Source organism: Megascapheus bottae, chromosome X (assembly GCF_031878675.1).
Source record: "Megascapheus bottae isolate mThoBot1 chromosome X, mThoBot2.hap1, whole genome shotgun sequence".
Taxonomy (NCBI): Eukaryota; Metazoa; Chordata; class Mammalia; order Rodentia; family Geomyidae; genus Megascapheus; species Megascapheus bottae.
In genome coordinates, this window is record NC_143547.1 from 80,230,361 (window position 1) to 80,255,755 (window position 25,395).

General features: G+C 45.3%; 1 protein-coding gene across 4 annotated transcripts in view; it reads right to left on the reverse strand.

Annotated features, from left to right (window-relative positions):
* Window positions 1–25,395, reverse strand: part of Septin6 (septin 6) — a 49,596-nt gene that overhangs the window by 14,748 nt on the left and 9,453 nt on the right. For all 4 annotated transcript variants that reach the window (XM_090326484.1, XM_090326486.1, XM_090326483.1 and 1 more), the window contains exons 2-5: window positions 20,734–20,920; window positions 16,550–16,711; window positions 8,724–8,820; window positions 4,027–4,195 (exon numbers count right to left, since the gene is read on the reverse strand). In XM_090326484.1, the coding sequence (XP_090182610.1) occupies window positions 4,027–4,195; window positions 8,724–8,820; window positions 16,550–16,711; window positions 20,734–20,920 (615 nt within the window). The remainder of the gene's footprint in view (window positions 1–4,026; window positions 4,196–8,723; window positions 8,821–16,549; window positions 16,712–20,733; window positions 20,921–25,395) is intronic.

The following is a 25,395-nucleotide window of genomic DNA, read 5'->3' on the forward strand; positions in this document are numbered from 1 at the left end:
ACCCAAGGAACTCAAAGCAGTACTAGAAAATGTCTGATCTACAAACTCTTGTCCCTGGCCTCCACTTAAGGAAGATCAAGTAAGTGATGAGGTTCCTGAGTTTGGAACTAGAGGACAGGCCTTAGGTGCCACATTAAAGAAATGGACAGGCTGGATGCTGATGGATCATGCCTGTAATCCTAGGTACTTAGGAAGCTGAAATCTGAAGATCAAAGTTTGAAGGCAGCCCGGACAGAAAAGTTGGTAAGACTCTTATCTCCAGTGAACCACCAAAAAACAGGAGGTGGCACTATAGCTCAAAGTGGTAGAGCACTAGCCTTGAGCTAAAAAGCTCAGGAATAGTGCCCAGGCCCTGAGTTCAAGGCCCACAATTGATCAGATTAATTAATTAATTAACTAAAGAGGAAGTAGTGCTGTGGCTCAAGGTGGTAGAGCACTAGCCTTGAAATGAAGAGCTCAGGGACAGCGCCCAGGCCCAGACTTCAAGCCCCACGACTGATTTAAAAAAAAAAAGTGGGACTGGGAATGTGGCTTAGTGGTAGACTGCTTGCTTAGCATGCATGAAGCCCTAGGTTTGATTCTTCAGTACCATAGACAAGGCCAGAAGTGGCACCCTGGCTGAAGTGGTAGACTGCTAGCCTTCAGCACAGAGAGACTTGTGGACAGTGCCCAGGCCCTGTGTTCAAGCCTAAGGACTGATTTTTAAAAAAAGTACATAGCCAGGCACTGGTGGCTTATACATTATAATCCTAGCTACTCAGTAGGCTAAGATCTAAGGATTGCAGTACAAAGCCAGCCTGGTCAAGAAAGCCTGTGAGACTCTTATCTCCAATTAAAGACACTAAAAAAGCTGGAAGCAGGTTTTGCTCAAGTAGTAGAGTAACAGCCTTGAGCAAAAAAAGCTTAAGGCCCTGGCCCTGAGTTCAAGCCACAGGACTACCACGCCCTCTGACACACACACACACACACACACACACACACACACACACACACACACACACACACACACACACACACATTCAGGAAGACTAACCAGAAAATTGAGAAAGATCATTATGGATGCTTTGCAAGGGAAAAAAAGCTCCCAACTATCCAAGTAGGAAATGGAAGGATCTTTGTGTTAAGGGGCTGGTAGGAAACAGAGGGGATGTGAGCCAACAGTAAGAGAATCAGAACTCTCAGAATAGGGGAAGAGTCCAGGCTGATTCTGTTTTTTAGACTGAGCTACCAGGTGCATAGGGGCACATTGCAGTTCTCCATAGAGCACTGCAAAAAAGATGAACTAGACTGTGGACTGCTCGAGTTGCAGGGAGGGGTCTCTGGGGGATATCTGAGTAAAAATGCCCAGTATGCAATTGCATCAGTGAGTTCAAAACTCAGAAGAGTTTAGCTTGGGAGTCATCTATTTCTAGGTGGTAATTAGAGCTGTGAAAAGAGAAAAGAAGCAGCACCAAAGTGAATAAAACACAAGGAGCAGAGAAGCCCTGTGGGAACACTGACATTTTAAAGGAGTAAGCTGAAGAAAATGAGCCTGCAAGCAAGATTGAGAAAAAGTAGTGAGACAGAAAGAAGGATAAAATCACAAAGCTAGTACTGGAAGAACCAAAGACAGAGAGTATCACAAGACCAAGGCAGTGGGCATTGAGGAATGCTAAGTGACACACGTAAATCCTAGCTATTCAGGAGGCTGAGATGTGAGGATCTCAAGTCAGTCTGAGTAGGAAAGTCCATAAGATACTTATCTCCAATTTACCACCAAGAAAGCTGGATGTGTTGCTGTGGCTCAAGTGGTAAAGCACTAGTCTTGAGTGCAAGAAGCTAAGGAACAATACTCAAGCCCTGAGGTCAAGCCCTGGTACAGGCACACACACAAAAATAAATAAAAATAAAGAGGGAGTAGGAAATCACGTCAAATGCCCAATGACATAAAAGAAGAGACCCAAAGGCCACAATGAAAGTGGCTCCCAGGGACTAGCAGTGAGGCCTATAGGCAGAGTGCTTACCTAGCATGCATGAAGCCCGGAGTTTGATTCCTCAGTACCAAATACACAGAAATGTCAGAAGTGGTGCAGTGGCAGAAGTGGTAGAGTGCTAGCCTTGAGAAAGCTCGAGGACAGTGCCTAGGTCATAATTCAAACCCCAAGAGTGGCCAGGTGACCCTGAAATTCTTTTGCTCAAGGCTAGCACTCCATTATTTGAGCCACGGCACCATTTTTGGCTTTCTATCTTTCTTTCTTTCTTTTCTTTAGCCAGTACCGGAGCTTGAACTCAAGGCTTGAGCACTGTCCTTGGGCATTCTCAAAGTTAGAGCTCTACCACTTGAGCCACAGCACCACTTCCAGCTTTTTCTATATATGTGGTACTGAGGAATTGAACCTGGCTCTTTGTGCATGCCAGGCAAGCACTCTACCACTAGGCCAAACTCCCAGCCCAGCCTTTTCTGTCTATGTAGTACTCAGGAATTGCACTCAGGGCTTCATGAATGCTAGGCAAGCACTCTACACTAAGCAACATTCCCAGCCCCTCAAATAGTATTTTAAATATTCAGATAGGTTATACATTTGGGTTCATCCTTTAAGGGTATCAAAGTTCTTGAAAGGGCAGAGGCTAGGAAGAAAGAGACAGGCAAAAGTAGGAATGTTTACCAGCAGAGTGGATGGAGGAGAGTGAAGAAGGAAAGACAAAAATGGAACACAGGTAAAGGGTGGGAAGAGGCATACCTCCAGGTAAAACACTGAGAGACAAAGGAGAGGAACAGCTAAGGAAGTTCACACAAAAAGGACAAATCACACCTTCGCCAGCCCAGGAATTCAAGGACCCTGGATTATGTGGTTCCCATAAGATTGCAAAGTGGCCCCTAGTTCCCCTGAAATGGCCATGCCAAAAGACTCCCCAGGGCAACTTCTTAGAGTGAACAGATATCGTGAGATCACTTTCTCTGCTCACAAACTTCCCCCTCGAATGCTTTTGGCTATCTGACATTTTCCAATGGGAGCCACAGTACCATATAAAGGGCACCACATGGTAATTTAAAAAATGTAGAGCTGATACTTCTACTAGATCTGCTACTTCTACTTGATCAATTGCTCCCATCTGTATAAAATAAACTGCTTTTCCCAACACTCCCCTTCTTTGAAAAGCATCTTAGATACTGCTTTGAAAAATATGCCTCTGATTATTCATTTCCTGCAGTCAAAAACAAACTTGCACTGCAGTGCAAAGCCAGGAAATGAAAAGCCTGCAATGCATCATGGTAGGGAAAGTGACTAGTCCTTTAAGCTTGTGTTTCTATCTTTTCTTTAGTTTTGGTGTTGGGGATGGATCCTAGAGGCTTGCACATGCTAAGGGAGCCTTCTATCAGTGAGCTGTGCCCTTAAGTCCTCTTTCCTGGCTTTCAGAATCAGAAGGGGGTGAGGGGAGGAGGAAGAACAACCTAGAAACCTGCCTGAGCAGCAGAATCCTGATGGAAGAAAGTGGGGCAGAGATGTCTGGCTCTGGTGGTGCACACCTGTAATACTAGCTACTCCAGAGGCTGAGATCTGATGATTGCAGTTCAAAACCAGCCTGGGCATGAAAGACCATGAGACTCTTAGCTCTGATTAACCATCAGAAAACTGGAAGTGGCACTGTGGATCAAAATGGTAGAGCACTGCCTTGAGCTGAAGAGCTCAGGGACAACATCCAAGCCTAGAGTTCAAACCCTATGACCAACCAAAAAAAAAGGGGGTGGGGGGTGCGGAGGACTGTCACCCCAAGCAATAAGGCTTCAAACTCAGGGCTTCCCTCCAGCACAGCTAAGCTGCAGTTCTGGATCTCCTCCATTCCTGCATTCTTCTCATCAGAAGCTCAGCTCACCGGGCGTGGTTCTACATGTGTAGAACAGAGAAGGAATGGACAAGCAGAATCGGACAAGAGTCGCAATGGTTAACCCTGATGTCTCGCCTCTCCCGTGATTTCTCCAGGCCAAGGCTTCCATTGCTCCTGGGTGGGATGAGATGAGCTGGCCTGGCGTGGTGGGAGTGGTACCTGAAGGGTTTGCTGTCAGGATCAGTATCCTTGAAGCCCATCTCCTCCAGCTTACAGCGGCGGTACAGCTCGTAGTGCCGAGTATGAGTCTGCTCCCGCAAATCCTCCATGTTGACCCGAATCAGCATCTCCCGCAGCTTCACAAAGTCACAGTGGGCTTCATTTTCAACTGCATAAGGATGGTTGAGGTATTGACAGTATATTGAGAGACAAGGGCAACAGAAGCAAAAACAGATGAGATGAGAGGCAAAACACACACACACACATATAAAAAAATTTTTTTTGGGGGGGGGTGGACAATCGTGGGGCTTGAACTCAGGGCCTGGGAGCTGTCCCTGAACTTCTTTTGCTCCAGGCTAGCACTCTACCACTTGAGGCACAGTGCTACTTCCGGCTTTTTCTGTGTATGTGGTACTGAGGAATCAAACCCAGGGCTTCATGCATGCTAGGCAAAAACTGTACCACGACGCCACTTTCTCAGCCCAAGAGATGAAATATCTTAACAGTGTCACTGGTCTGTGATGTGGCTAATGCCAAACCTACAAATGTAGCTCCTACTTTGATTCTTCTATCAAATACAGAAATAAAATGTCACAAAATAGAAGCAATCAAACTGTAATGCCAGCCTGAGCACAGAGCGCTCAATTCTTTCTTCTTTTTTTGCCAATCCTGGGCCTTGAACTCAGGGCTTGGGTGCTTTCCTTGGGCTTTCTCAAGGCTAGAGCTTTACCACTTGAGCCACAGCACCATTTCTGACTTATTTCTATGTATGGGGTACAGAAGAATCGAACCTGGGCCTTTGTGCATGCTAGGCAAACACTCTACCACTAGGCTAAACTCCCGGCCCCCAGAGGACTCATTTCTAGCTACTCAAATGGCTGAGATCTGAGTATCACGGTTTAGTTCAAGCCAACTTGGATTTGGGATGTCCTTGACACGCTTATCTCCAATTAACCAGCAAAAAGCTAGAAGTGGAGCTATGCCTCAAATGGTAGAGTGCTAGCCTTGATCAGAAAAAGCTAAGGAAGAGTTCCTAGGCCCTGAGTTCAAACCCCCAGTGGTAGCAAAAAACAAGACTGTAATGCCATGAAGATATCTCAGAATAGTTGGACACTGGTGGCTCGTGTTTGTTACTCGGGAGGCCGAGTTCTGAGAAATGCAGTTCAAAGCCAGCTGGGAAAGGGAAGATTCTTACCTCCAATTAATCACCAGAAAACTGAAAAGTGGTAGAGTGCTAGCCTTGAGCAAAAGAGCTCAGGGACAGTGTCCCAGTGCAAACCCCATGACCACCCCCCCAAAAAAAAATCAAACCTCAGGATCTTCATTATTGCCTCACCCCAAGTTTGATTCATGCGATGGCTCAAAATACCCTAAGCCATTCTGCAAACAATAGCACATCACAATCATTCCATAAATATTGGCGGAGGCCAGGAATGTGGCCTAGTGGTACAGTGCTTGCCTAGCATGCACAAAGCCCTGAGTTCCATTCTTCAGTACTACATACAGAGAAAAAGCTGGAAGTGGTGCTATGGCTCAAGTAGTAGAGCACTATCCTTGAGAAAGCTCAAGGACAGGGCCCAGGCCCTGAGTTCAAGCCCCAGGAGTGGGGAGTAGCTGGGGGGAGAAATTAGCTGGGCACTGATGTCTCATGCATATAATCCTAGCTACTGAGGAGGTTTGAAGCCAGCTCAAGCATGAAAGCCCGTGAGACTCTTATCTCCAATTAACCACTAGAAAACCAGAAGTGGCACTGTGGCTCAAATGATAGAGTGTTAGCTTTGAGCTAAAGAGCTCAGGGACAGCACCCAGGCCCAGAGTTCAAGCCCCTGGTTCCCCTTTCCCCTCCCACAAAAAAAATTGTGGAATCTCTACAGTACTGTATGGGGCACTTGGACTTCAAAACCACAGTCATGAAGATTGTTATACTAAGGGCCTAAAGCTTGTCTGGAAGAACAGACATAAACAATATAATTCAAAAATAACAAAAATAAAGCCTGGCTTGGTGGCTCATGCCTGTAATCCTGGCTACTCAGGAGGCTGAGATCTGAAGATCCTAGTTCAAAGCCAGCCCTGCACTAAAGACACTGAGAATATCTCCAATTAATCACTACAAAAGGGGAGGAAGTGGGTTTATGCTCAAGGGGTAGGTCAGTACCCTTGAGTTCAAGCCTCATGACCCACCCGACAAAAAAGAGGCAGAGATGCTACTACCTGGAAAGTTCTTGACTCCTTTTTCTGACCCCTTATTCCTCTCTTCATTCCTTGTCTCCCCAGCAATGAAAATTAACCAGTATCCTTACATTGGGGCTAATCATTCATTTTATTTTCTTTTTTTATTTTTAGTCCTGAAACTTGCACTCAGGGCCTGGGCACAGTCCCACAGTTCATTTTGCTCAAGCGCTTGAGCCACAGCACCAATTCCAATTTTCTGGTGGTTAATCTGAGATAAAAATCTTATGGACGGGGCCGGGAGTTTAGCCTAGTGGTAGAGTGCTTGCCTAGCATGCATAAAGACCAGGGTTGGATTCTTCGATACCACATACATAGAAAAAAGCCAGAAATGGTGCTGTGGCTCAAGTGAGAGTACTATCCTTGAGAAAGTCCAAGGATAGTTCCCAGGCCCTGAGTCAAGGCCAAAGGCTGGCAAAAAAAAAAATCTTATGAACTTTTTCTGTCCAGGCTGACTTCAAACCACCATCTTTAGATCTGTTTCCTGAGTAACTAGGATTACAGGCATGAGCCACCATTTCCAGACCATTTAGTTTCTTTCTTTTTCTTTTTAAAAAAAATTTTTTAACCAGTCCTGGGGCTTGAACTCAGGGGCCTAGGCATTGTCTCTGAGCTTCTTTGCTCAAGTCTAGCACTCCACCATTTGAGCCATGGTGTCACTTCTTTTTATGTAGTACTGAGGAATTGAACCCAGGGCTTCATGCATGCTGGGAAAGCACAATACCACTAAACCACATTCCCAACCCTTCCAATTCTTTTATAGTTTTACTACTCCCATATGATCTCATAAAATAGATATCCTATTAATTTTGGAATTAATACAAATGGAAATTTTTTTAGACAGTAGGGGGCTTGAACTCTGGGTTTTGGCGCTGTCCCCGAGCTCTTCAGCTCAGTGCTACCACCCTACCCCTTGAGCTACAGCATCACTTTTCTAGTGGTTAAGTGAACACAAGAGTCTTATGGACTTTGATGCCAGGGCTGGCTTTGAACCATGACCTTCAGATCTCAGCCTCCTGAGTAGCTAGGATTACAGGCATGAGCCACTGGCTCCCAGCACAAGTGAATTTCTACAGAATTTATTTTTCTGTGTTATATTTAGCTCAAAATTATATTTCTGACATTCATTAATGTGAGAATGTAACATTAGTTTATTAATTTTCAATGTTATGTGATTTTTTTTTCTTTTTTTTCTGTGGGTCATGGGGCTTGAACTTGACCTGGGCCCAGTCCCTGAGCTCTTCAGCTCAAGGCTACCGCCCTACCCCTTGAGCCATAACACCGCTTCTGGTTTCCTGATAGTTAATTGGGGATAAGAGTCTCACGACTCTATAGTGCCCAGAGCTGGCTTTGAACTGTGATCCTCAGATCTCAGCCTCCTGAGTATCCAGGATTACAGACGTCAGCCACCACATCCAGTTGTTATGTGATATTCTACTAAATGAATATTTCAGTTTTTTGCAGCTATCTGGTTGTTTCTAATCATTTGTCACTATAAACGCGCTAGTGTCAATATTCTGTACATCTCCAGGCATCCTTACCCAAGGAGGATGCTCCCAGTTCATCTAATTGGGTTTCTGTTTTGTTTTGTTTTTTTTGGTGTGTGTGTGTGTGTGTGTGTGTGTGTGTGTGTGTGTGTGTGTGAACTCAGGTCCTGGGATCATCTCTTAGCTTTTATGCTCAAGGTTAGCACTTACCCCCTCTAGCCACAGCTCAACTTGGTTTTGTTTTTTTTTCTTTCCCTGGTTAATTGGACATGAGTCTGAGACTTTCCTGCCTGGCTGGCTTTGAACAGCTAGGGTTACAGATATGAGCCACCAGCACTGTGAAAAAAAATCATCTTTTCTATCAGAGTAGTTTCATTTCCTGGGAGAAGTTTTTCTTAAGGGTTCCTGCTTTGGCTAGGTGGCTTAGCCTTTGTTAAGCAAATTTTAGTCACCTAGATCCTTTTCCTGAACACTTTTAAGATAACTCATGTGAAGCACCTTGAGTTTCAGTTACATCCTGCCAATTCACCTACATCCTCTTAGGGCTCAGCCAATGTGAGCAGAAGGGTGGGGCCTGCTGAGTTAGGGATAAAAAAGGGAACAGCTTGTCTGCTCTATGTGATTGCTTGTCAAGACTTAGAGATGACAGCCCACCCTTCTGCAGAAGTACACTTCGCCTTACCCAGTTCATTCCGAGTTCATGTCTACTCCTATGTGACACTCATAGTTCTAACAAGCACACAGCCATTTGGTTAAGTTTCCAAGAGGAGTTTCTCTGTTGAGATGAAGGACGCATGCTCACATCAGAGAACACAGGCATCAGGCCACAGTTTGCCTCTAGTGACCCCTGTGACTGTTAAGAGCCGCAAGCTGAGTAAGCAGCACCTGCTGGACAAGTTTAAAGACTTACCATGGCTAGGGACAAGCAAAACACAGCCAGAAAGGGTCTACACCAATGTAGCCCATCTGCTAGAGACTCACCCTGCACCGTGCCCCAAGGATACTGCCGGGCTTTCATCATCTTATTGCCTATCTTCAGTTCTTCTGTGCTACCGATGACAGCGAATGGCAAGTGAGCCTGCAATAGAAGGCAAACAGCTTAGACCTCTCAGGCCCTCCTCCTACCATGTGGCTCCTGGCCCTATCACCCAGAGACATTGTTAGATGTATCAGCAAGCTATGTACTAGTATAGTGGCTGGGACTGGAAGAGCCTCTGCAAGGGGAGACTTGGATGTGTACAAAGTAACGGGTAGCACCTTATAAGAGCTCTAAGAACAGACACATCCTGAGACCACAAGGCTGACTTGAGCTACAATGTCCCTGTTTTTATCCTTTCCTACACTCACACTGAGCCATTGTCTATGAAGGGCAAGACACGAACACTCAGCCACATGGCTATGACTGTGCTGGCTTCAGTAATTCTTACACAATCCAAGGGAGCTTAGAAAGTGCAGGCCATACTGCCTCGCCCTCTGGAGTTAAGCTCCAGTCTTATTGGGGAAACCTAAATAACATGTGTAAAATGTGCCTGGCAAGTAGCTGATGATTAATAGTCTGAATAGTGGTACTACAGATGTAGGAAAAAGGGAGATAAGCCTAGCTGGCCCCAAGACACATGAAGTTACATTTTTTTATACCAGTCCTAGGCTTGAACTTAAGGTCTGGGTGCTTTCCCTTGAGCTTTTTTACTCAAGGTTAGCATTCTGCTACTTGAGTCACAGCTCCACTTCTAGCTTTGGGGATAGTTAACTGGAGAGAAGAGTCTCACAGGCTTTCCTGCCCGGAGCGGCTTCAAACTGAGATCCTCAGATCTTCCTTTTTTAAACTGGCTTAACACAAACGAATTTCCTTCCTCCCCTTCTCCCCACATAATAAAGTAGTGTTTACCTTGTCTACTACTCACACCCATAAATGGGAGGACTACCTCCTGACAAGCCATTTAACTCTTCTGGGGCTCAGTTTCCTCATCTTTACAATGCATTGGTAACATACATACCATAAAATAGGAATTATAAGACTTCTTTGTACATACCATTGTAAGACAAGTCAGGTACCAGTGGCTCATAATGACTATTTTTTTTGCTAGTTCTGGGGTTTGAACTCGGGGCCTGGGCACTGTGCCTCTTAAAGCTAGCCATAGTACCACTTCTGGCTTTTTCTGTGTATATACTACCAAGGAATGGAACCCTGGGCTTCGTGCATGTTAGGTAGGCACTGTACCACTAGGCCACACTCCTGGCCCGTTGACTCATAATCCCAGCTACCCAGGAGGCTGGGATACAAAGTCTGAAGCCAGCTGAAGCCCCCCCACAAAAGTCTGTGATGGGCCCGGGAGTTTGGCCTAGTGGTAGAGTGCTCGCCTAACATGCACAAAGCCCTGGGTTTGATTCCTTGGTACCATATACTCAGAAAAAGCTGGAAGTAGTTCTGTGGCTCAAGTGTCAGGATGACAGCCTTGAGCAAAAAGTGTCCAAGGACAGTGCCCAGGCCTTGAATTTAAGCCCCAGGACTGGCCAAAAAAAAAAAAAAAGTCTGTGAATCTCCACCTCCAGTTAGACAGTAAAAATACTGGACTGGAAACTCAAGTGGAACACCAGCCATAAGCCAAGGAAGGGGTCATAATAAAAGGTTCTGAGTTGAGGCGTTGGTACTAGTACATACACCCTCTCAGTAAAAAAAAAATCAATGACATGGGATAAATATAATGAAAATACGTTACAGGCTTATATGGAAATGTAACAGTGAACCCTCCCTCCACCACTGTATAACTAATACATGCTAATCAAAATGTGGGGGAAATATGTAATGACAGTATAATGCAAAGCACCTAGTACAGAGGCTAGAGACCTTAATAAGTGGCTGCTGTGATTATTTTTTGGGGGGTGCTGGGGGTCATTCGTGGGGCTTTAACTTAGGACCTGGGCACTGTCCCTGAGCTGTTTTGCTTAAGGCTAGTCCTCTTACTTCTTAGAGCTACAGCTTCACTTCCGGTTTTCTGGTGGGTGATTGGAGGTAAAGAGTCTCCTGGACTTTGCTACCTGGGATGGCTTGCAATTGCAATTCTCAGATCTCAGCCTTCTAAGTAGCTAGGATTACAGGACTGAGCCACCAGTGCCTGGCTGTGAAATTTAAAGTTGCAAACAGTGCTTATGGTATCTGTTCTGGTACCTCCTTTGGTTTCCTATAATGTTCATGGCCTCCTGTTTGTATTTCTCCAGCCCTAGAGCCTCACAGTGTAAATGTGATTCTCTATAGTATCGTTACGGGCATAGCTCCCCAGCATTTTGCACTCTCCAGTGATAAGACTGTTCTATCAACATATATTTATAAATCTCAGCACATAGTTGTAAATCAGTTAAGTATATGGGCCAGGAGTTTGGCCTAATGGTAGAGTGCTTGTCTAGCATGCCCAAAGGCTCGGGGTTCGATTCCTTGGTACCACATACACTGAAAAGAGCCAGAAGTAGTGCAGTGGCTCAAGGACAGTGCTCAGGCCCTAAGTTCAAGCCCTAGGAATGGGGGTGGGGGGAGAAAGTTTCATTCTAGAAAGCCCAGCTAATCTGTTGTCTTAAAGGTTTAAGCTGCATACTGATTTCACAGTCACACATTATTCAATTCTATTTTAGGTTTGATCCTAAGAATATTCTCTTAAAAAAATGTAATGCTTGTCCTGAGATAACCTCTGTGCTGTCCCTGAGCTTTTTGGCTTAAAGCTGGCCCTCTATCACTTGAGCCATAGCTCCACTTCCAGCTTTCTGATGATTAATTGGAGGTAAGAATTCCACGGACTTCGCTGCCTGGGCTGCATTTGAACTATGATCTTCAGGCTGCTGGGTAACTAAGGGTTATAAGCATGAGCTTCTAGGGCCTGGCCATGTGTGTGTGCGTGCATGCGTGTGCGTGTGTGTGTGTGTTCTCATTAGGCTCTCACCTCCAGGATACCTATAAATTCCCCCAAAGTGCTCAGGCAGCAGCTGAAGTTGCTCTTGCTTCCTGCTCTGTTAACTATCCCTCTTGGCTGCCTTTCCCTCCTCTACTTCATCCCTGCAATTAGGGACACGGGAAAGAAAGAAAGGAAATAGTACAGATTGGACGTTAGGTGTGGGCTGTGGGGGGGAGAGACTTTCATCAGTGCTAGGAGAGAAATGATCTACAGAGCAGTGGGTATGTAACCACAGAGCATTTGAGGGAACAATGACTCCCTAAAAAAGTGACTCAAACAGCTGAGTATCTTCTGTCTATGCCAGCTAGCTTTATAAGAGGTCATATGGGCACAGTTCACTCCCACTGAAAGACTCTAGAAGCTTCAAGAGGATCAAATTCACTGCAAACATTTTCTGGGAAAACCTTCACTGCGGAAGGTCCAAAGCTTTATGTGCCACACACACACACACACACACACGGAGAAGCAGGTGTAGAGAGCTAGACTAAGGGAGGAAGCAAGAAAAGACAAAGCAGCGCCTTCTGTCCTCTGCTGCCAGCCTAGGGTCTCAGCTGTAAGTGATGAAGGAAGAAGGCATGGGAAGTGGGGGCTTCACTGGGCTCAAGAAGAAAGGAAGGGGGGGAGAAGAACCACAAGAAGATAATGAAAGCTCAGGAAATGTCAGTCTTCCCTTGGGCCTGTTATTTTTACTTTGGAGAGATACTGTCAGTCAGAATGAAAGGATTGCTTCAGTTGCTGTCATTTGGTTGTTCTAGCTAAAATACATAGCCACCACCAAACGGAAGTCTGTGGCCTCCAAACATTTTCGCACAGCATGTCGTGTCGTGGCCGAAGCAGTTTCTGATAAATGTACTCCTAATAGATTCTCACACCCACCTTACATGCCCATAAATATGAACCTCTTGCATGTGCTGAGAGCTATGGGATTCAGAGGTTAAACAAGTCACCAGGTCCCCACATCCCAGGTCCAACTTTTTGCAGGAAGCATTCACTGAAGCCATTACATATTAGCAGCCAGCCTTCCCCCCATTCACGTAGGGTGGTTTATAATCTGCCTTCTGGCTAAACAGCGTCTGCAGGAAATCAGCTAACCAACACAGGCAGAAAATCCTGCCAGCCGTGTTCTGAGCCTCTGTGTATCCTGCTGCTCCAGAAACAGATGCTTAGAGCAATCAGAATTGAGTCAGATAGGTGCTAATTCCCAATCCACACTCCCCAAACCATACACCCCAAATCCGAGGCCAGAGTTTCTCCTCATTGTCTTCAGGTGCCTGTAGGAGGCAGACAGGTGCTTTTTTTGTACATGGGGCCCCACAGAGGAGACTCGGATAGTTGGGAGGTAGTGCTGTTAAAAGGAGCCTTGTGGGCCTGGGGTTTAGACTAGTGGTAGAGTGCTTGCCTAGCATGCACAAAGACCCGGGTTCAATTCCTCGGTACCACATACATAGAAAAAAGTCAGAAATGGTGCTGTGTCTCAAGTGATAGAGCTCTAACCTTGAGAAAGGCCAAGGATAGTGCCCAGGCCCTGAGTTCAAGGCCCAGGACTGGCAAAAAAAATGTAAAAAAGGAGCCTTGTAGCTGTCATCCACACTACTGTTCCCGCATGTCACATCTTCCAGCCACAGAGAGCTCCACAAGAGAGGACCTCAAGCCACTGCTGAGAGGTTCTTGGCACATTCACCACCACCTTAAGTCCAGTTTGTATTACTACAAAATACTCGAGGCTGGATAATCCATAAAGTATGAAAATATAGTTTCTGCAGTCCTGGAAGTGAGAAATTTTGATGACCAAAGCACAGGCAGGATGGGTTGTATAAGGATACAAAGAGAATCCACTTTAAGGTTGAACTTGCTCTAAGGCTAAAGCAAGACACTTGAGCCGAGTGGAGAATACAGCTCAGAATGACTGTCAACCCTAATCCACAATGCAGTGGAATGTGGTTTGCTGTGACATGGAGATTGCTGAGAAATCTTAGCCCTTATTTGTTCTTTAGCCTTCTTCCCTCCCACCCCCAGTCCAGGCCCAATCATGCAACTTGCACTCAAGACCTGGAGCTGTCCCTGAACAATTTTTGTTTGCCTTTTCCACTAGCATTCTACCACTTTGAGCCACTTCTGGTTTCTGGGGCCTCACTGGAGTCTTGTGGACTTTCCTGCCTGGGCTGGCTTCCAACCTTGATCGTCAGCTCTCAGCCTCCTGAGTACCCAGGATTGCAGGCATGAGTCCCTGACATCTGGCCCTTCTTCTTTTTTTTTAATGGCTTCTTTTTTAAAAAAATTTATTGTCAAGGTGATCTACAGAGGGGTTACAGTTACATATGTAATAAATACATTTCCTTCCTTCCCTCCTTCTCTCCCCCCTACCTACCTTTCTCCCAGTCCTGAGGCTTGAACACAAGGCCTGGGCACTGTCCTTGAGCTTTCTCAGCTCAAGGCTAGCACTCTACCACTTGAGCCACAGCACCACTTTTGGCTTTTTCTGTGTATGTGGTTCCGAGGAATTGAACCTAGGGCTTCATACATGCTAGGCAAGCACTCTACCACTAGGCCAAACTCCCAGCCCATGAATACATTTCTTTTTTGGGGGGGGGGGCAGTCATGGGCTTGAGCTCAGGGCCTGAGCACTGTCCTTGGACTTTCTCAAGGTTAGCACTCTACCACTTGAGCCTCAGCACCATTTCTGGCTTTTTTCTATGTATGTGGTACCGAGGAATCGAACCCGGGTCTTCGTGCATGCTAGGCAAGCACTTTAAGCACTAGGCCAAACTCCCGGCCCCATACATTTCTTATTGTTACCCCCTCCCTGGTTTTTCTCCCACTTTCCTTCCTCACCAACTGCCCCCTCCCCTTAGATTTGTTCTTAACAAAGCAAACCACAAGGCTAAAAGTCACTTGGTAAACATAGGGAATGAGGATTTTGCAAACTCTCTATAAGGACTCACTAGCTAGATGCTTCATTCACCAGTGACAGGGATACCTAGACAGTGAGGCTTTCTCACCTTTTTTTCCCCCCTCATCATAAGTGAACTTAGGCCAGGCATCAATGGCTTAACACCTGAAATCCTAACTACTTAGGAGGATCTGAGGATCACAGCTCAAAGCCAGCCTGGGCAGGAAACTCAGAGACTCTGATCTCTAATAAAGTACTCAGAAAAAGCTGTAAGTGGCACTGTGGCTCAAGGGGTAGAGTGCAAGCCTTAAGCACAAAGAAGCTTGAAGGATAATAACACCCAGGCCCTGAAATCAAGCCCTGGGATTAGCAAAACAGAGAAACAGATGGAATTTAGTCTCTTATCAAAATGCCCTGACTGCAGGTGAGAGACAAGCGCTTATCTTTCCATTTTTCCATGTGCACAGCAGGTCACAGAGGACATAGATTCACCTAGCACAACACAAGATGATGAGGGAACTTCTAATAACAAACCTATCCTGGCCAGAGTCAGGGGCAGGAAGTCAGGAAAAACAATGACTTGCTACTCTGCTATGCTAATTTGCTGGCCAGTGATTGGTAGATTCCTAGGAGGTGACAGCTGCCGGCTGTAATGATAACTTAGAGGGCAACGGCAGCAGGAAAAATTTTCTAAAAATGGCTTTTATTACAAAGCTTTCCTGAATTTGGCTAGCCCTAAGCATGATGTCATTAGGAAAATGTGATATCTCTCAAGAAAGAAGAAAAAAGGAATCTGTTCCCGAAGCAGAGGCTTTCTGAAAGCTATTAGCTGTCTCCTTGAAATCACAACATTGCAGCAACAGCATCAACACATTGTAAAGAAGCATGAGGAGATGTTTGACTCCCTGCCTTTTTTTCTTTTTTTATTACTCATTCCTCTACTAGGGGATGTGGGGGAGGAGAGAGAAGAGGAAGGACTCAGGGCTTTGTTTAATTCATTCACACTTAAGAAAGCAAAGCACAACCCTAATATTTAAAAGCAACATCTCACTGGGTGCCAGTGGTTCACATCTATAATCCTGGCTACTCAGGAGGCAGAGATCTGAGCATCGCAGCTCAAAACCAGTCCAGTCAGGGAAGTCCATGAGACTCTACCCACAGGCCTGGGCACTGTCCTTGGGCTTTTTCTATGTATGTGGTACTGAGGAATCGAACCCAGGTCTTCGTGCATGATAAGCAAGCACTCTAGCACTAGGCCACATTCCTAGCCTCCATGAGATTATTATGCCCAATAAACTACTCAGAAAAAAGTCAGAAGTGGCACTGTGGCTCAAGGGGTAGTACGTTACCCTTGAGCACAAAGAAGCTCAGTGACAGTGCTCAGGCCTTGAGTTCAAGCCCCAGATGGGCCAAAGAAAAGAGAAGAGAAGAGAAGAAAAGAAAACAAAAGAAAAGAAAAGAAAAGCACATCTTTAGTCACCAGCAAAACTGGAGGCTTTCTACCTCACTCCACCACCCTCAAGATTGAAGGCTGAATGATTTGAGGATAGAACAACCTTTAATCACCAAAGTCAGTAAACTTTTTCAATCTCTCTGCAGTGTATGGATCATATAAACACTCTATGTCCTTCCTTTATACTCCCATGGACTCTGCCTAGCTTAGACCACAACAGCATAAAGACTGGGTGGAAAAAGAGGCCTGAATTGCTTGTTCTGAATTAGTCCACTTGGAATCAGCCTTTCTCTGTCCATCAAGGCACTGGCTACCCATGTCTGCAACTCTGGGGCTTTGCACTGAGCACTCATGGTGAGAGGGGCTACTTGGATTCTGGATTTTCTCTTACCAATGCTTGCCACTCAGAAGGTAATAGTAAGATGGCTACTGCAAGCGCTTTTACTCCTATTTATTATTGTAGAATAGTAACAGAGAGCAATGACTACAAAGTTGAACCTGAGTTCCCCCCACCACTTACATTCATAGTTCCATTGATCTCGGCCACCGACTCATCATCTGTGGGGAACTGATAGATCTGGACCCCACTGCTGACCAGCTCACTGGTGATTTTGATTTTGAACTTGGTGAGTTCACTCTTAGAAATGGCATCTGATTTGGCAATGATGGGGATGATGTTTACCTAGAGAAAGGAGAAATAAATTGGGGTCAGTGTTTGTAATCAGAAATGCTAGTAGCATGACCTTGAGAGTCCACTCACTTCCAGCTAAGAGGAAGTCTCCAAACCCTATTGGTACACTAGCAACATAAGGTCAATGGGCAGCTCTGGCCTATTGGCCTCTGACTGGCCATCTACATAACTAAACAATATCATTAACAACTGTAGGGCTGCGAATGTAGCTTCGTGGTAGAGTGCTTGCCTACTGTGAGTAAAGCTCTGGGTTCAATTCCTCGGTATCACATATACAGAAAAATCTGGAAGTGGTGCTGTGACTCAAGTGATAGAGCTCTAGCCTTAAGAAAACTCAAGGACAGTGCCCAAGCTCTTAGTTTAAGCCCTAGGACTGACCCCCCTCCCCCCCCCAAAAAAGCGAGCATTTATTATGTGCTAGCCACCACACAGTTTTGTTTGGATTTAACAAAATAAATCCTGACAATGAACCTTCAAGGACAGAGATTATTATTTTCCCAATGAGAAACTGAACTGCAGAGAGGTTACATAACTTGTCAAAGGCCACAGGACAGCTAATTTGCAGATTGCAAACTCATGCCTTCTTTCTAAGTCCACAGACTTACTGGAGTTGTGTAGCAGTTCAGAGCCCAGTTGAAGAGCTGTGAAAGCTTGCTATCAAAATCAAAATAGGCCACTCCTTGCTAACAGTGAATGGTCCCAATGCATCCACTCTGGGATAAGCCCTAGTAAGGTGTGACATAGGTGCTAGGGCAAATTGCAGGAAGGGAATGCAGGCACTCAGTGAGGACACACACCTGGCTCCCTTGCTGCTTAGCAGGCCTATTGGTCAAACACTCTGTTACCATTTGACAGTTATACTGCCTGGGAAGTGGTGATGTGCCTGAAAGAGGTAGAGCTCTAGACTTGAGCAAAAGGTGTCCAGGCCCAGAGTTCAAGCCCCATGACCGACTAAACAACAATAACAACAAAAAAAACTAACCAATTACACTATTTGAATCTCATGATTCACTTCCAGGTAAAATTTCCAATTTCAGACAGGTGGAAAGTCCTAATATGTTTACAAGTTTAACTCATTCGAACCCTAATCCTTCAAGTCTCTTCAACAAGGGACAAAGCGGAGAAGCCTTAGTGGCTAAGCACTTGCCTAGCAAGTACAACATCCTGGATTCAATCCCCAGTTCCAAAAAAGAAAAAAAAATAAAAAAAATATAGCTTAATCAGAATGATTTTTTGAGTGTGAATGTAAAAATCATTATGTACTTAACTAATCAAGTTTAATAAAGGAAAAAGTAGTTTAAAAAAAGGGGGGGCAAGGAGTTTGGCCTACTGGTAGAGTGCTTACATAGCATGCACCAAGACTTGGGTTCAATTCCTCTTTACTACATACATAGACAAGTCAGAAATAGTGCTCAAGTGATAGAGCACTAGCCTTGAGAAAGCCCAAGTGCCAGTCTGAGTGGCTCACACCCGTAATCCTAGCTACGCAGGAGGCTGGGATCTGAGGATCAAGGTTCAAAGCCAGCCCAGGCACGAAAGTCCATGAGACTCTAATCTCCAATTAACCCCTTCCCCAACACCCCCCACCCCGCCCCAGAAAACCAGAAGTGGCACTGTGGCTCAAGGGGCAAAGTGGTTGCCTTGAGCTAAAGAGCTCAGGGACATCACCCAGGCCCAGAGTTCAAGCCCCATGACGGACACACACACACGAAAAAGAAAGCCTAAGGACAGTGCTCAGGCCCTGAGTTCAAGCGCCAGGACTGCCCCCGGCAAAAAAACAAAACATGGACAAGGGTTAAAAAATTTGACATGGAGCTGGGCTCAGTGGCTTGTGCCTGTAATCCTAGCTACTCAGGAGGCTGAGATCTGAGGATCTAGGCTCAAAGCCAGCCAGGGCACCAAGGGACCTGAGACTCTTATCTTCAGTTAACCTCTAGAAAACAGGAAGTGGGGCTTGGCTCAAGGACAGAGTGGTAGCCTTGAGCTGAAATGCTCAGTCAGGGACAATGCTCAGGCCAAGTTAAAGCCCCATGACCCACCAAAAAAAAAAAATTAACCTGGGCATGGCTTTGGGAGACAGAGAATGCCCAAGTTCAAGTCCCCTGGAAAGTACAATCTTGCATGCCAAATATGTCACAATGGGGTGACATTTATGATGCCCAGGCCCTAGGCTGTGAAAGGAGGAGCTTGAAGAGCTATGGGCCTGGCAGGGAAGGCTTACCTCCTGTGTACTTTGACTTAGAAATACCTCGACTCATACGACACAAGGCTTCCTTCCCCACTGCGCAAAGTCAAATCTACACCTTGGTGTACTTGCCTTGATGTCTTTCTTTGTGGAAGGTGGGGGTCAGAGCACATGCCAAGGTGCAACAGTGGGCAAAGCAAATTCTTCTTGTCACTTTTTGCAAAGTGCCAATTTAGACTATAAACATGTCAAAAGCTGCTTAATGGGCACACCCCACACAGCAGGCTGCCAGCCACGCGCTATCTGCTGCCCTGTGGAGGGGCAAGCTGGATATGACAACATTTCAACAGCAGCCTTGTATTCATGAGCAGTGAGCTCCAGTGCTCCAAATGTTTCTTCATTATTATTATTATTATTACTATTATTTTGTCAGTCATGGATCTTGAACTCTGGACCTGGACACTGTCCCTGAGCTCTTCAGCTCAAGGCTACTGCCCTACCTTTTGAGCTACAGCACCCTTCCGGTTTTCCAGAGGTTAATTGTCTCAGCGTCTTTAGTGCCCAGGCTGGCTTTGAACAACGATCCTCGGATCTCAGCCTCCTGGGTGGCTAGGATTGCAGGTGTGAGCCACAGCGCCCGGCTAATTTCTCCAATTTTTGTTATAGCTGACACACTGTTTGTTTGTTTGTTTGTTTGTTTTAGTTACTATGCTACTACGTGACTAGATATAAACTAGAAAGTCTCGCAGAGTTTTCTGCCTGGGTTGGCTTTGAACCACGGTCCTCAACTCTTAGCTTCCTGAGTAGTTAGGATTACAGACGTCATCCACTGATACCTGGCTTTGTGTGTGTATGAGTGTGCTAGTCTTGGGGCATGAACTCGGGGCCTGGGCATTGACCCTGAACTTCCTAATTCAAAGCTAATGCTCTACTACTTGAGCCACAGCTCCACTTGTGGCATTTTTCCAAAGTTAACTGGAGATAAATGTCTCAGAGACCTTCCTCCCGGGCTAGCTTCTATCCTCACAACTCAGCTTTCCGAGTAGCTAAAATTACAGGCAACAGGCACCTGCACTTGGATTCATCCTTATTTCTACAAAGGAGCAGAGTAGACCCATCTCCAAGTGCTGGAAAATGAGACGGCAAAGCATATGACCTAGGTACTAGATGAATAATGCCATTTATTGCTTTTTGGGGGGACAGGGGGCAGTCCTAGGGCTTGAACTCAAGGTCTTGAGCTTTCTCAAGGTTAGTACTCTACCACTTGAACCACAGCACTACTTCCGTTTTTTTTCTGTATATGTAGTACTAAGGAATGGAACTCAGGGCTTCAAACATGCTTGGCAGGCACTCTACCACTAGGCTACGCTCCTGGCCATAATAATGCCATATTTAGCCGGGCGGTGGCTCACGCCTGTAATCCTATCTACTCAGGAGGCTGAGATCTGAGGATCAAGGTTCAAAGCCAGTCTGGGCACAAAAGGACCTGAGACGACTCTTATCTCCAAATAACCTCTAGAAAATAGGAAGTGGCGCTGTGGCTCAAGGGTAGGGTGGTAGCCTTGAGCTGAAGAACTCAGGGACAGTGCCTGGGCCTAGTTCAAGCCCTATGACCCACAAAAATTAATAATAATAATAATAATAATAATAATAATAATAATAATAATACCATATTTATAGAGGGACAAGAAAAGTGGATAAGGAAGCCACATAGTCAGTTCAGGAATCTGGTACTTACTATATCCAAGAGATCAATACAAGTGACTCCACTTTTCCCAACCTCCCACCAGCCCCTGTCCCTACCCCAGCCTCTGCCCCACTTTCTGACCTTACTGTCCAGCTTCTTCATCGTCACTAGATCCAGTGACTTCAGTGAATGGCCTGTGGGGGCGATGAAGTACAAGCACGCATGGATTCGGGAATCATGGTAGGTGTGCAGCACTCTCCGGATCTTTAATTCTTCCTGCAGGTAGGCCTCAAATTGTGCATCAATGAATTCAACAATGGGCTTGTAGCTACAGAGGAGAGAGACATGATTTTTTTTTTGCCAGTCCTGGGCAAGACTTGGACTTTTTCAAGGCTAGAGCTCTTCCACTTGAGCCTCAGCACCACTTCCGGCTTTTTTCTATGTATGTGGTACCGAGGAATCGAACCCGGGTCTTCATGCATGCTAGGCAAGCACTTTAACCACTAGGCCAAACTCCCTGCCCTTCTGGAGTTTTTTAAATTGGAGTTAAGAGTCTCAGAGAACTTTCCTGCCCAGGCTGGCTTTGAGCCCTCATCTTCACATCTTAGCTTCCTGAGCAGTTGTAGAATTACAGGTGTGAGCCACCAGTTCCTGACAACACAGTTTCTTTTAGAAATGTGAAGTACTGTGGGGTACTGGTGGCTCACACCTATAATCCTAGCTACTGAGGAGGCTGAGATCTGAGGATTGAGGTTCAAAGCCAGCCCAGGTAACTCCTTGACACTCTTACCCCCAATTCATCATCACAAAACCTGAAGTGGCTCTGTGTCTCGAAGTGGTAGAGTACTAGCCTTAAACTGAAGACCTCGGGGACAACACCCAGGCCCAGAGTTCAAGCCCCATGAACTCTGGGTCTGGGCACTGTTATTGAGCTTTCTGCAGGCTAATGTTCTACCACTGGAGCCACAGCACCACTTCCAGCTTTTTCTATGTATGTGGTACTGAGGAATCAAACCCGGGCACCGGTGGATCAGTGGTTGTAGATTTTCTTTCCAACTAGCTGCCTGTCTGCTTCCTGTGTTTCCGTGTGAAGGATGGGAGTAGGGTACAGAAGACCTCTCCTTGGCCTCCCCAGGGGAATCGTCTCAGAATACAGGGGTCTTTTTGCTCATTCTTACTGGATTAAGCAGAACACCTCACTCAATTCCCCAAAGGTGCACATATTTTTCTGAATCTAATTCCCAACTTGTTTATTATTATTATTATTATTATTATTATTATTATTATTATTTTGACATTATTTGAGTTTGAGCCCAAGGCTTTACATTTGCTATGAAGGAGGTCTACCATGTGGCACACATCTGTATACCTTTTTCATTTTAGTTCCCCATCCCTATAGACTCTCATTCTTTGGCATGGGATAAACTGAGACCACTATCCTATCTCTACCTGGGATCTTACATCAAACTGGAATTACAAGCATGTGTCACTACACTATTCCCTTTTTTTTTTTTCCTTTTTGGTTGGTCCTGGAGCTTCAACTCAAGGCCTAGGCACTGTCACTGAGGTCTTTTGCTCAAGGCTCGAGCTCTACCACTTTGAGCCACAATGCCACTTCCAGTTTTCTGGTGGTTAACTGAAGATATGAGTCTCATGGCTTTTCCTCCCCAGGCTAGCTTTGAATCATGATCCTCAGATCTCAGCCTTCTGAGTAGCTAGGATTATAGGCATAGCCACCCGCTACCTGCTTTTTTTTTTTAATATTGTATCAACTAGTTGGAGAAGCGGGTTACATATCCACCTAATGTAGTGTGCATTGATCAGATTCAATGTCTTTTCATTCTCATCTCTCCACCTCTTTTTCTTTTTGCCAGTCCTGGGGCTTGAACTCAGGGCCTGGGCAATGTCCCTGTGCTCCTTTTGCTCAAGGCTAGCAACCTACCTCTTGAGCCACAGTGCTACTTTCGGCTTTTCCTGTTTATGTGGTACTGAGGAATTGAACACAAGACTTCATGCATACAAGGCAAGTACTCTACCACTAAGCCAAATTCCCAGCCCCATCTCCCCCTCTATCTATCTATCTATCTATCTATCTATCTATCTATCTATCTATCTATCTGTCTGTCTATTTGTTCATTTATTTTTAAAGACAGGTCCTTTACTGTATAACCCAGGCTGGCCTTGAACTGGGCATTCAAGCATCAAGGCTTCTTAAAGAATATTCAGCTCTCTTCTCCTCTCAGTCTTGAGCCACCCTGAGAAACTTTCCTCTCTCCCTGCTCAGTCCCTGTGCAGGCTTACCCATCATCTCTTCATACAGTCTCTTTCTACTCTAACTAGGTCAGCTCAGCTGCATGCCAACCAGTGTTCTTATCTCCCCTGTTTGTGTGCTTGCTGCTTCTCAACCAGCTTTGCTCCCTAGGGCAAGGGCAGGGAGTTTTCAGATGCCACTGCCAGAAGAAACAGCATCAAAGAAGATGCTGGGCCAAGCCAATGCCTTCTGGGCACAGCAGCTCCCAACTTGAGTGTCTGTGAAAGTCTCCTAGTGGGAAAGGAGGAAAAACTGCATTTTTTTAGTGGGGGAGAACCTGCCAGTATCAAGACTTGAACTCAAGGCTTAGTTGCTGCCCCTTAGCTCTTTCATTCGAGGCTGGCACTATACCAGTTGAGCCACAATTCTACTTCTGGCATTTAGGTTAAGTGAAGATAAGAGTCTCATTGCCTTTATCGGCCAGGGTGACTTTGAACCTCGAGCCTTAGATCTCTGCCTCATTGAGTAACAAGGATAACAGCTGTGAGCCACCAAAGCCCAGCTGGAAAAAAAGCAGTTACAAAAGAATTGTAATATCCTAGATTTCAAGAGCCATGCACAGAGAAGTCCAGGTGCAGAATAGTTTTGGAGCGCCAAAGAAAAAAAATCTAAAAATACAGTCCTTTTTTTTTTCTTCCGATGACTTAATCAAAATTAGGCTAAGGGTTTGTATGTCATAGATACATATTAGTTTATGAAATAAAATATTATGTCTATAGAGTCATAGGTTTTTATGTCTATACCATGTACATAGCATTGGGCATGCAAATATTGAGTCCTCGCTCTTGTACTCTTTGGCTCTAATAGCCACATATTAAGGTTTGCATCATTTTTTGAGACAGGCTCTTATTATGCTGCCCACCCTATTTTTTTTGTCAGTGCTGGGCTTGAACTCATGGTCTAGGCACTGTCCTTGGACTTTTTCCTCAAAGCTAGTGGTCTACCACTTCTGTGATACCGAGGAATCAAACCCAGGTCTTCATGCGTGCTAGGCAAGCACTCTACCACTAGGCCACGCCCTCGGCCCTTGTCCTGTGTTCAAGTGGCTCTTCCACTTTATTCTGCCTGGCTATAAACTAATCTAGACTAAGGATCTGAGACTCTTATCTCCAGTTAACCTCTAGAAAATGGAAAGTAGGGCTTGCCTCATGGGTAGGGAGGTAGCCTTGAGCTGAAGAGCTCAGGGACAATGCCCAGGCTGAGTTCAAGCCCAGAGAACCTGCCCCCCTTAAAAAAAAAATCACATGGGGATGGAACTAGAGCAAATCATGTTGAGTGAGATTAGTGAAGACCAAAGGAGAAAAAGGCACATGGTCTCCTTGATATGTGAGTATTAGATCTAAACAATACAAGACTGATGACTCAATACTCAGGGACTCCAGGTCACTGACATGAACCTGGATATAAGTCTATGATGGGATACATATTCTATAGACATGTATAGATCAATATGTATCTATGACATACAAAGATTCAGCTTCATTTTAATTATGTTCTTAAATTTGTGCGCCATTGATTGCATACAGACATTTTTTTCTTAAATACTTGTTTATAGAACATAACATTTGGAACATGATGTAAAAATTCAGTTTTAATAAAAAGTTTTCAATTAAAAAAACTATTCAAATGGGCCAGGAGTGTGGTCTAGTGGTAGAGTGCTCAAGTAGCATGCACAAAGCCCTGGGTTTCATTCCTTGGTACCACATACACAGAAAAGGCTGGAAGTGTTGCTGTGGCTATCTGAATGCTATCTGTAACAAATCTCAAGGACAGTTTCCAGGCCCCAAGTTCAAATTCCAGGACTGGCCCTCCCTGCCCCCCCCCCAAAAAAAAACTATACACATGACTGGATGCTGGTGGCTCATGCCTTCAATTTTAGATAATCTGAAGCCTGAGATATGAGGATCACAGTTCAAAGCTACCCCAGACAGGAAAGTCCTAAGCCTACCAAAAAGCTGGAAGTGGACCTGAAGACCAATAGAGCGGTAGAGCAATAGCTTTGAGTGAAAGTTCAGAGACAGGCCAGGAGTGTGGTCTAGTGGTAGAGTGCTCGCCTAGCATGCACAAAGCCTTGGGTTCAATTCTCCTGTGCCATATATACAGTAAAAGCTGGAAGTGGGGCTGTGGCTCAAGTGGTAGAGTGCTAGTCTTGAGAAAGCCCAAGGACAGTGCCCAAGTGGCCCAACACTAGCAAGAAAGAAAGAAAGAAAGAGAGAGGGGGGGGAGGGAGGGAGGGAGAGAGAGAGAGAGAGAGAGAGAGAGAGAGAGAGAGAGAGAGAGAGAGAGAGAGAGAGAGAGAAAGAAAGAAAGAAAGAAAGAAAGAAAGTAAAGAAAGAAAGAGTTCAGAGACAGTGAAAGAAAGAAAGAAAGAAAGAAAGAAAGAAAGAAAGAAAGTAAAGAAAGAGTTCAGAGACAGTGAAAGAAAGAAAGAAAGAAAGAAAGAAAGAAAGAAAGAAAGAAAAGAAAGGATAGAAAGAAAGAGTTCAGAGACA